General features: G+C 43.9%; 1 protein-coding gene across 13 annotated transcripts in view; it reads left to right on the forward strand.

Annotated features, from left to right (window-relative positions):
* The first annotated feature begins 456 nt into the window (after positions 1-456).
* The window catches only part of MSANTD2 (Myb/SANT DNA binding domain containing 2), a 29,992-nt gene continuing 17,976 nt past the window's right edge, over positions 457-12,472 (forward strand). For 12 of the 13 annotated variants that reach the window (XR_014066938.1, XR_014066939.1, XR_014066943.1 and 9 more), the window contains exon 1: positions 457-993. Coding sequence is in view for 5 of the 13 variants with exons in the window: in XM_081535067.1 (XP_081391193.1) it covers positions 481-993 (513 nt within the window). In the remaining 8 variants the exon portion in view is untranslated. The remainder of the gene's footprint in view (positions 994-12,472) is intronic. The other variant, XM_081535071.1, reaches the window with a different exon arrangement.

Consider the following 12,472-nt stretch of genomic DNA (forward strand, 5'->3'; position numbering starts at 1 on the left):
CTGAGCCCGGCGCGGGGCTCCCCAGTCTCCGCCCGGGACGTCAGCCCCTGCACCCCGAGGCCAGTTCCGAAGTGGGGAGCGGCAGAGCCGAGCTAGGAGAGCGAGCGAGCGAAACGGTCAAGTCCTCCTTAACTCCGAGCCCCCTCGCGGGCCTCACCCCTCCTCCCGGGGGCTGAGATTGGAGAGGAAGTGGGAAGGTTTCAATCTGTTCCTCACACCGGCGCCCTCATGCCCCCACCCTTCTCCTCCGCTCGGAGCTCCGGCGAGTCTCATTCCCGCCCCTCGCCCCGGGAGAGGAGCGCGCGCCGCGGCCGGGTGCGCGGAGAAAAGCCGAGGGCGGCGGGCGGCCTCCAAGCGGCCACCGGAGACGGCAGCCGCCCGCCCGCCAACGAGCCAGGCCCGAGGGCAGCCCCGGAGTCCGGGGCGGCCGGATGTGCGGGCGCGTCACTTCCGGGCGGTGCAGCGGCGGCCGCTTGGAAGATGGCTGCGCCCTGTGGCTCGGAGCTGCCCGCCAACTCGCCGCTAAAAATCCCGAAGATGGAGGTGCTGTCCCCGGCTTCTCCTGGTGGCCTGAGCGACGGAAACCCATCGCTGTCCGACCCTTCCACGCCTCGGGGTGCCTCCCCGCTCGGGCCGGGCAGTGCGGCGGGCTCGGGGGCAGCGGCGTCCGGGGGTCTTGGGCTGGGGCTGGGGGGCCGCAGCGCCGCCTCGTCCTCGGTCTCCTTCTCCCCTGGTGGCGGCGGTGGTGGCGGGGCTGCGGCAGCCGCCGCCGCCGCCTGCCGGGGCATGTCGTGGACGCCGGCAGAGACGAACGCGCTCATCGCAGTGTGGGGCAACGAGCGGCTGGTGGAGGCACGGTACCAGCAGCTGGAGGGAGCCGGCACGGTGTTCGGCAGCAAGGCCCCCGGGCCGGCCATGTACGAGCGCGTGTCCCGGGCCCTGGCCGAGCTGGGCTACGAGCGGACCCCGTCCCAATGCCGGGAGCGCATCAAGGTAACCGGCCGCCCGGCCTGGGGCAGCGAACCTGAGGCAGAGAGAAGGCGGGGAAGCGGGCCTCGGGGGCGGGGGCCGGTCTGAGCGCAGGGCTCCCCTCCGGGGCCCGGTGGGCCATTCGCATCTCCTCCGCCTTTTTTCTTCTCTCCCTGGGAAGGGGGGGCTTTTTTTCCCAGATGGCCGCCAGCCCGTAGGTTTTCTGAGTTTGAAGTTGGGCGTGCCTGCCGCCGCCCCTCTTTCTTGCCAATCGAGGATGTTCTTGCGCTCTGAAGTTGGTAGTTTCGCATTGTGCTCCCGGCGGCGGTCCCGTGCAGACGGCGCCTCTCGCCCCCACCGCCGGGGCCCCTCGCTTTGTTCCAGGCCTGGGGGCTCCCAGGCAGAGGCTTACCAGCCGGGGCGGGATGGAGCAGGAATAGAAGCGGAGGTTGGGGGGGAGGTGCTGAGCACCCTCCCCCGCCCCCCCCAGTTTAGGAATTTTCAAGTGAGTGGCAGGGGCAGAGCCGTACTAAAGGCGCCTTCAGACGATGGCCTTTGTGCCAGTCTTGCTTCTGCCTTGACCATACTTCTAACTCGAAGGGCGATCAAGTCTTGAGATGCTTTGGAGAATTGGGAAGGCTCGGTTGTAGCCAGATACTGTATTGCTTTTGTGGAGTTAGAGCAAAGTTAGCCTGGCTGATAGTTGGTCCGAAATTTGAGTGTGATGCCTCTCGAGTTAGGTTGGCTTGAGGCCCTGCAGTGTTTCTGACGAAGCTCCTTCTTGAAAGCCTGTGTTCCCCTGCTTTAGCTGTTGTGCCGGATGTGGTGACAAGTGAAGCTCTCACTGTGCGTCTGGCCATCCTTGTGTACCTGAAGGTTTCAATACAGAGGCTTAATTTGGGCTAGAAATGTTACCCTCCAGTCCGGTTACTGTTTTCTGTTCCTGCTGACTTTTCATCTGGGAGTTCAGATTTGTAGTATTGGCAGATACGGAGTTGTTTTTTAGGTAAGTTGGTTAGTTTCCTCCTCGCAGTGTCTGCTAAAAGATTCTGGTAGAAGACTTTCCCCCTAGTTCATGGAACTACTACTTGTTCAGAGTTATAGTATCAGTGTGCTTCCTTTCTGGCAGGGCTGACACTTTTTTGAAACTCCATGGCGGGGTAAAAACCCAGTAGGAACTGTCATACTCACACTGGAGAAGGAGATGGCTCCAAAATTCCAGAGATCTTGTCTCAAGTGTTCATTTGAGGACACTGTGGCTTAGAAAATTTGGTCCAGAAACCAAGATATTTCAAACCTATTAACTATTTTTAGGGAATGTGACACCCATTTCTCAATTAGAAAATTAGATTGGTTTACCTGATAACATGTTATCTTTGGGTCCCCCTACCTCTCCATTTTAAACAAGGATGTCATGAAAGTAATAGTTTATAGATAGGATAAGTAGTAGCTAATAGTAGCCACTGTTCTCTGAATCTCATTCCTTGTTCTATTCAAGGTTATTAAGGTTAAGATCAGGGGAGTTTTTGCGTTGTGCTGTTTAGCCTCTATCCGTGAACTTTTTTGAGTTTAGAAGTGCCCTTTAGGTGTTTGTAATTGTTTTAACTTCATTGATATTTTTTTGGTCCATAGAAATTTCCCAATCAGAAGGACAAAGGATGTTATCCAAAGCTGCTTATGAATCTCACCGATTATAAAATTGTTTCTCAAAAAGCCAGGAAATCTCTAGTTGGGTTGCATCTTTGTCCAGTTATGAGAAGCATAACCTAAAGCAAAGAAAGGAGACTGGGCTTCTCTGAAGCATTTTCAAAAGAGGATCGTTTTCTCTGTCTCCAAGCAGATGAGATCAGATTCACCTCAAGCTCTTAGAATATTTTGAGACTATATGGATGTTGATGATGGATTCTCTAATCCACAGTAGCAGTTGGTGAGGCGGCCAGATCACTGTTTTTTGTTTTCTTTTTTAAGTAAACAATTCCTTAAGTGTGATTTCAAGGAAGGAACCAGACTTCTTCATTAACAGCATTGGTCTTTCCTATCGGAATTATAAGCTCCATAAAGACAAGTTCTGATCTCTTATTCCCAGCATTATTTCCAGTGCCTAGGACATAAGTAGGCACTGGATACATATTTATTAAATTCACCAAATAAACAAAGCCTTGAAGGAGAATGTTGGAAAGTATAAAAATCTAGAGCAGTGTTCAGATTTTAACCCCAAAACATAGACTTTGAAACCCAATTTGAGAAATACTTCCTTAAAAACTAAACTCTTTCTGTCTTGGAGACTTAAAATGAATGTAATCTTAAACATAGATGGACACATGGTCACTGAAATCATAGCCTTACACAGTTGTGAGGTGGATGTCCAAGTACTCCAGATTATGTTTATGAAAATCAAAAGGCAACCTTAGGAAATTCTCAGCGAATCATCACAAACTCCTGAAACAAATCTTCCAATCCCAGTTTCAGAAATGCTGATTTAGAACAAGTAATTCAGAAATCTCTTTCACTTGATTCTGTTAATGAGAACTACAAAAAGAAATTCAACAATCCTTTTTGCTTTGGAATTTGCAAAACAGAAACAAAGTAGTGCAGTGGAATATGGACGTGGAGGCGTGTCTCGTCCAGAATAAGGCAGCTCATTTAAGTGTGAACTCATGTCAGAGGCTCCCTGGGGAGGAGCACCATGTGCGTCAGTTAGACTTCTGGTCCAGGGTACTTATTTAAATATCTAGCAAGATTCAGCTGTGAAGACCCAGTGAATAATTTCTTTTTTTTTGTTTAATTGCTGCAAAGTCTGACATGTCCTGTTACTGGTATTTGTTCAGTTTTTTGGATAAGATGGGTGTGTTTGAGACTGGCTTGCTACACATGTTTGGTATCGTTTGGTTCTGAAGTTTTGTTGCTTTCTGTTTGTTTGCCGGGAGAAAATGAATCTGCTAACTATTCCAGCCTAATTTTGGAGTCAGATAAACAAATGGGTGGTTTTCTGTCCTTTTCTATAAGCCTTGTCGTCATATCTCCATTTTCCAAATGCTTGAGTGTTTACTGTCTGCTTGGTGTTAGGGTGAAGAGAAGAACTGTAATACATAGTTCCAAGAGCTTACAGTGTAGTTGAAGTTTGTGTATCCACACCTAAGAGGTAAAAAGCTGTACCAGACAACACAGGGGATGGTATGCAGTGCAGTACTTTAGTATCGAATGACAAAAGCAGATCATAAGGAGGAAGAGGGAGCTCAGCACAGCCCATACTGTAGTAGTTGAGAGACCTATTTAGACTTGGAATTCAGAGCCAGATGCTGGATTCTCACTTAGGTCAGTTAATCCGATGCCCTTCAAAACTCATTCTCAAGCCTCATATTTTTGGGTGTTCTCCAAAAATTTGGCTCTTGAGAGTTGGCTTTTTGTCTCTCTAACAGATGCTTTACTCTGGCTTTGCCTGAAGATGAAATGCAAGGTGATCATTATGACCTAAAGAACTTGTCTTTGCTGGGTCAATGCTGGTTGTTTATCAGATAAACTTACAAGTGGTGGGGAGTCTTCTGCCTAGCAAACAAGATGATTAATTTTTCAGGGACATTGTCTTGATCTATATTCATCAGTAATTCATTGTAATCTTTAGAACAAATATTGTACTTTAGCAGACAAATCACAGTGTGGTATATTTGATCTTTCGCTGTAACTATCAAGATTTGTCATTATAACTTGTCATTATTTGTCCTGTGAGAACCAATAGGGCAAAGATAACTTGGAGCTCACAAATACTATTGTCCTTGTATGAACATTTTAAGATTCTGCCTATCTCTAAGGACTTTTCTGATGTTAACACACTAGACTTTCTGCCTTATCGTTGAAAGATTTTTCAGAAATATGGTCTGCCACTCAAAAGTGTTCATGGTCTGCCACTCAAAAGTGTTCATACGAAAGATTTAGTCAGATTTATCTCCTTCCATTTCTTTCGTTCCCAAGCAATTGCCACCAGAAAACTTGTGTGTTCCAGTTTTCTTGTCTGCTTTTGAATCGGACGAAGTTTTTATATATATACTGAAAGAATAGACTCCCGGCCATACAAATGTATATTTAGGCTTTTGGTTTTGGAGGTAAGGACTCTAGTGAACACACCTTAAAACTGTGCATGAAGAGGCACTGAGTTTATTTCCTGGCATTTTCGGAAATCTACTGGAAAGTGGAGTGAAATATTCTGGATTCTTCATTAAGAGGATATGTAAAAAAAGGAAAAAAACAATGAGGAAACCCATAGCATAAAGCAGTGCTGTTCAATAAAACTTGCTGTAATGATGAAAGTGTTCTATATCTGCTGCAGTTCAGGGCAAGAGCCGCTAGCCAAAGGCTGTTAAGCTTTTGGAATGTGGTTAGTGTGCTTGAGGAGCTGAATTTTTAATTATGTTTCATCTTAATTAATTACATTTTAAATTATAAATAGCAGCATGTGGCTAGTGGCTACCATATTGAACAATGTAGGTAAAAAGTTGTTATTCAGAATATTAAAGAAGGCTTTATTTTATGAAAGGATTCTCTTGGCTACACCCTCAGACCTCCGAGGGCGTGGGGGTCATGTTGGAAGTTCTTTCTTCTTGCCCTCCCTGTTGCTTTACCCCTGAGAAGGAGGAACCTTGACAAGTCAAGAGATGTGGTTCACCATTGTAGGAGGAGGAGCTTTTCCTGTAAGGAATAAAGTATTATAATCTCAGTTGACTGGGGCAAAACATATCTACACTGTCTAGCGGCCACTGTGCAATAGCTGCTGTCCACAGGCAGTAATTGAACACTTGAAAAGTGGCCAGTGTGACTGTGCCACTGGATTTTTAATATCAATTTTAATTCATTTATATTTAACTAATACAACATTGTAAAGCAACTATAATCCAATAAAAATTAACTTAAAAAAATAAGTAAATTTAGTGGCTATTATATTGACTAGAACAGCTTTGGAATTATAGTGTTCAGACTTTTTTTGCTGTGTACTCCCAAAAGAGTTTTGAAATCCATGCGCTCTCTTGAACATTTGAAAGCTGACATTAATATTTTTTCATCATGTGTTTTAAAATTTATGGGACGTTAACAGGATATAGGACATATTAAATCTAGTATGAGTAAGATGAGATTGATGTAAAATTTACTGAATAATGTACTCTGAATCTGAAAGATTTACCCCAAATTCTTATCTATAGGTTTTATCAAATGTATCTTGAAAATGTTGATGATCCCACAGTATTCCACTTATACTTAAACAATATGATTAACCTATATTCCTTTGACTATTCTAAATTCAGCAGCCAAGCTTCGTGCCTAAAAAATATATACAAGACTGAGAATAACAGGAGTCCCTGAGGTTTAAGGTGCCTTGATCAGTGATTAAAGAAGGCATATAGGCACTACAATTAAAGACTCCTAATTTAGAACTTTGAGCATCTTTTCTGTTTCGCTCTTGGCTGATATAGAGCTCCCAGGCCCTTGGAATTCCACTGCCTAGAGGAGCCAGGAGAGATTTGGAACTTAACCCTTAGCTAAAGGCCAGGCATCTGGGGAGGACTTGGAAATCTTACCCATTCCCTTTCATCACACTCATCTGACAGATTCGTCACAGGGTTTCTTTAAATACTAAGGTCTGAAATAAGGATTTTTTTTTTTTCCCATTATTCATCAACAGATACTTGAGGGCTTTCTGTGGGAGGCCCTGTCTGACATACAGCAGTGTATCATTTACCGTCAAAGAGTCTTCTCCCCAGGGAAGAAGGAGTCAGGATACTAGAGCACCAGTTCCAGTATTGTGAGCATGGTCTATGGATTGTGTGGACATTAAGCTCCTGGTGCTACAGCCTGTTTAAAAAGTCATGCCTTTCAGCTGAAAAACCATTTGCTGTGGTGCATGAAGGTATACCCTAGACACCACATGCGACTGGTGGGGGGTGTCATCCAGGACCAGGTCAAAGGGTGGAGTCACTGGCTTTGGGACAACAGCAGATGTACCAGTTCTAGGAATTTATGTTTCCATAAGTAACTTTTTTATAGTTTGAATTGCAGTTATATCCATTATATATCTCATTCCTAAATTTATATACGAGAAAGAAAAACCAAAGCCATACATCTTTTTGAACATACAAGAAGAAATGTATTTTACCCTGTGGCCTAGTACTCACATGACATGCATATATGTGCATAAATAGATATTTGATATGTGTAACCAAAGCACATTTCACAAAACAATAATGCTTATATTGCATTTACAGTGTGTCTGTCATGCACTGTTCTAAGTGCTTTACAAATACTAACTTATTAACTCACATAGTGACGCTATACTTAACTGTGCAACACACTCTGGTTTGTTCTTTTCTACTTGAACCCAGATCTTCTAGCCCAAGCACCTCTTGAGTGGCATAGTCTACAGCAGGTGTCTGCACCTGGCAGGCCTCTTACTTCAGCCTCCTCCCCACATCCTCCTTCCCCCGCCCCCCCACCACAGTGCTTTTCAGCATTGCCTCCCCTTGTACCCCAGTCGGTCTGGCCCTCATCTTTCCTCTATTCCAGCCACACTCTCATTTGTCTCCAGAAATTCCCTCACCTGAAATAGGTGCAGAAAAACCCCTGAGAGGATGGGGTGACCACACCCACTGGTACTGGGCAGCAGGCTTACTCCTTGGGGACTGGCAGCTCAGGGTCACATTGGTCCCCACGTGGGGCACACCACTGAGGTGGCAGGATGGAGGAGCTGGAGCGACTAGGGGAGGGAAGACAGGTTAAATACTCACATGCAGGGGACCAACAGCTCACAAAATAGAGGCAGGGCCTGGAGTCTTTCTACTACAGGTCCCACAGCCGCAGTGACATGTTCCGGGAGGGTGTGGGGTGGACCAGGGATGTTCTAGGTTTGTTGGCATGACCTCACTGATGTGCACCAACACCTGGTGGGGGCAGCAACACCTCCCCATTATCACGTGCCTGCTCTGTGCCCAGGGCTGAGCTAGTCCTCCTCCCCCAAACTGGGGGTCCTCAAATACCCCTTACCTGCACCGTCCCCTCTAACCTGTAGCAGCTCTCCCTCCACCCTTGTCTCCCTAGCCACTCTCTCACCACCCCACATCCTCTGCACCAGAACAGGTCCTGTTCCCCTGGATGGTTATCCCTTCATCTCCCATGTGGGGTGTTGAGAAAGGTGCCCACAACTCATTAAAATTGATTACTGCTAATGGGCCAGGACCTGCAGTTAGATAGAAGAGAATGAGGTGACATTTCGTTTTTTCAGTCATTGTGCTACTTGAGACTCAGGGTATCAAAACTCCAGAAACATCATTCATTTGGCACAGATACTCTCGTGAAATGTTTTATCCTGTGTAGTTCTAGAGACCTAGAACCTATGGCTTGAGGGGAAGGTGAAAGGAAGTGGTATGAAATGAGACTGGAGACAAACAACAGGTCAGAGGATGGGCTAAGGAGTTTGGACTTTGTTCTAACTTGTTAGAGAGTGTTCAGCTGGGGAGTGACATGGTTCCCCTTAGGTTCTCGAACTGGCTATCAGATGGAAAATGAATTGAAAAGGTTAAGACTGAAAGTACTAAGATTTTTTAGAGGCTCCTTGCAGAAACCTACGCAGGAAGTGAAATAGTGGCAGTGAAAAGGGAGAGAACAGAACAAATTTCAGACATAATCAAAAGTAGTAGAGCTGTTTTGGAGAATCTGAAAATTTAGATTTGCTGGATCTTAACCTGGCTACACAATTCACTGTGTACTTCTCTACCAGTGTACACGAAGGATTCTAATTGCAGTCGTCAGAGGTCATCACAGTACTTCATTGCTTAAGCTTTAAGTTGGTTCTTTTTTTTTTTAAGCTATGCTCTGTGGTAGGGGGTCTTAGTTATCCCAACAGGGGGAGCACAGAGTCCTATAGGGAGTGCAGAGTCCTAATCACTGGATCAGCAGGGAATTCCCTAGGTTTGGTTCTCAAACCCAGTTAAAGGGTTAGTCATTCAGTCGTGTCTGACTCTTTTGTGAGTCAATGGGCTGTAGCCTGCCAGGCTCCTTTGTCCACAGGATTCTCCAGGCAAGACTGTTGGACTGGGTTGTCATTTTCCTTCTTCAGGGGATCTTCCTGACCCAGGGACTGAACTCAGGTCTCCTGCATTGCAGGCAGACTCATTACCACCTGAGACACTAGGGGAGCCCAGAACCCAATGAGATCCAGCTAAATAAAACACTGCTTCAGGGCAGTCCTGTCTGTGTTATACAGACTCCTTTGGGTTCTGATCTGCTCCCCAGGCTTCTTAAGTAATGGTCTTGCCTTCTTTTATCCTAACATTACCAGAGGGCAAGAACTAAAATCAGATCTAAAATATCAAATGTCAATTGTCATGCATTCTCTCAGAAGTATGCTCATGTCACTAGGATGAGGTAGAATAGCATCCCCCACCTGCCCCCCCACCCCGCCCCCTACACTTTGGATGGTTGTATCTGTGTCATGTTTGCAAAATGTTTAAAAAAGGTGGAGGGGGAGAAAAAACTTCCTGAGTTTCAAAAACGAACACCAGTACCATTTTTTAGATAATCGATTGTTAGGATTGCCCGTTGATTATTAGGTACTGTTTAATTTTATTTCTGTTGTGAGGTTTATGCAGTGTGTTCTCCTGCCTGCTGTTGACCATTGCAAAAACTTCCTTCAGTGTTGAAAATGAATGCTCAATGAATCTGTGCCTCCTATGCTGCATATGTTACAAATTATCTGGGGTTTGTAATCTATGCAGAGTCTTCGCCGCTATTGTTCTGAAGAATTGAAAAATGTCTGCATACTGGAATAAGGTGTATATTTAAATCTGTATAATTCTTAACCTATGTGTAGTTGAGAGAGTCCTTGAGAGCCAATGGAAATACTTTTTTTCTTGGCACTAATCAAATGAGTGTTACTTTGTCACTTTTGTCACTTAGTGGGTGGGGTGTGATGTTATTTCCTAATAGAATACAGACGTGTGTTTATTCTCAGACTTTTTAGGAATAACAGCCATCATCTTATTTTTATATGTGTATTCTTGGCTGTATTCATAAATTACATTTCTTGAGCTACCAAATAATAACTTCATTCGTTACAAAGTGATGAAATAGAATGGAAGTTATTTACCTAGATTTGTTTTCTAGTAGCATTTTCTCAGCCTGTGTAAGATGACTTTTTTGTAACAGCCTGAATTTTTGAAACTCACAATGTTGTTTCTCTACTATCTACCTTCAGATTACTACATTCATCCAAATAAGTCAATTATGTTTGTACTTGATATTAATAAAACCAGAATAAAGTTCATATCTACCAAAACCTGCTCTTATCATTATTATTTGAAATTTACAAATACTTTTCTCTAAATGGATAGAGCTGCTTAATTATTTAGAAAAAGGAGTGTGATAGGCCAGAAAGTACCTTGACCTTATAACTCTCAACTGCCACATACAATCTTAAGGAATTTCCGTCATTCACTCATCCCTTGAGCAAAAATATATTGAGCCACTTCTGTGTGCCAAATATTTGATTTAGGTTCTAAGAATATGTCAAAGAATAAAACTGGGGAAAAAAAACAAAAACCCACTTGCCTTCAAAGAGGTTATATTCCAGTAGAAAACAATATGAATATTTTAAATAGGTTAATTCAAAACTATTAACACAATCAGAAAACCCCTCAAATAAGATATTCCATTATATTAGCCTTATTGACCTTAGAAGGTTTGCTCTCTCAACCTTCCATTATGCATAGGAGATAGAAATTCATTTGCTTTGGCTTTATTAAGAATGATTTACATGATTTTTATATTTTGACTTCTTATTGTGATATGTCCAGTTGTCACTGAGTTTTGCCCCTCCAAGCAGCAAAGTGCCATGCTGCTGGTATTCATGCCATCATTAGATAATGAGCACATCTGTGCTGGTCCTGGTGGTACAGCCTTCAGCAGAAATAGATAATGTTTCTTCTCTCTTGTATAAATTAGGAAATATGGTTGATAGTTGGATTTGAGAAATCAGAGTGTTGCCAGTTTTAGAACAGTATAAAATACTTTTTGACATAAGTTATATAAACCACATTACAAAACTAAGGAAAAAGCAAGGGAAAGTGTTTAACTTCTTCATGATAGCATATCTACAAGTCCATGAGATGTTATTTTTCAAGAAGTGGTGGTGAAGCTTATTTTTGTTCCAGTAAAATTTCCATTGGAGAAGGAAATGGCAGCCCACTCCAATATTCTTGCTGGGAAAATCCCATGGACAGCGGAGCCTGGTGGGTTACAGTCCATGGGGTTGCAAAGAGTTGGACATCACTGAGCACACATGCAAAATTTCCCTGCTGCTGCTGCTAAGCCGCTTCAGTCATGTCCGACTCTGCGCGACCCCATAGACGGCAGCCCACCAGGCTCCCCCGTCCCTGGGATTCTCCAGGCAAGAACACTGGAGTGGGTTGCCATTTCCTTCTCCAATGCATGAAAGTGAAAAGTGAAACTGAAGTCGCTCAGTCGTGTCCAACTCCTAGCGACCCCATGGACTGCAGCCTACCAGGCTCCTTCGTCCATGGGATTTTCCAGGCAAGAGTACTGGAGTGGGGTGCCATTGCCTTCTCCAAATTTCCATACACCAAAGAAGAAATGAGAAATCTACATGCTTTTTGTTTTATTGAATTCCGCGAAAGTATATATAGGTCATTCTTGCTTCTTCCTTGATTCATGCCTGCCTCCTGCTTCTTGCAAACAGGTTGACCAGTGAGTGAGGCTAAGTCCTCACTCTGGGTGGATAGCGAGGATTCCTTTTTTCTCCCTTGTCACTGTGTTAGTCACCATATTCTTGCTCAGACTATAAACCTTTGAAAATGGCTAAATGATTGGCTTTTAGCCATAGAAGAATGAATATGAGCGAAAAGTTGAAGTTATGATGACATAGTCAGGTGTTGGTGAAACTTGAATAATGTGTGGGCAATAACATATTCATTTAACAATGTTACCTAATATGTAACAAACCTAAATCTAGGTATGAACTCCTTTTATTAATACTTAAAGATTTCACATGTTGTCAAACAAAACTTGATACAACACTTTAAGTACTAAAAAAGAAGTGAGCATTCTTTTAATATTGGGTGATGTTGTTTAGCTGAAAGCTACTTGCTTTTCTAAACAAGGTTCTGACACTGATCGCTACAGTAAGGTTCTTTTGAGTTTGTTATTCTTACCATGTGCTTAATGATAAAGCTGCACTGCTACTTTTTCTCGACTTGAACTAACCTTCACATGAGGCACCTTGGTTTCCAGGTGGTATGATTATTCTTGTTGTAATAATAACAAATATTTAACATTTACTGAGTACAAGCTACTAAGCAAACACTGTTTTAAATTCTCTACTTGAATTTTTTTTATTTAACACAAATCTGTGATGGAGGTAATGGCAACACACTCCAGTATTCTTGCCTGGGAAATCCCATGGACAGAGAAGCCTGTCGGGATACAGTCCATGGGGTCGCAAAGAGTT

This window comes from Giraffa tippelskirchi, chromosome 10, assembly GCF_054371585.1.
Source record: "Giraffa tippelskirchi isolate mGirTip1 chromosome 10, T2T-mGirTip1v1.2.pri, whole genome shotgun sequence".
Lineage (NCBI taxonomy): Eukaryota > Metazoa > Chordata > Mammalia > Artiodactyla > Giraffidae > Giraffa > Giraffa tippelskirchi.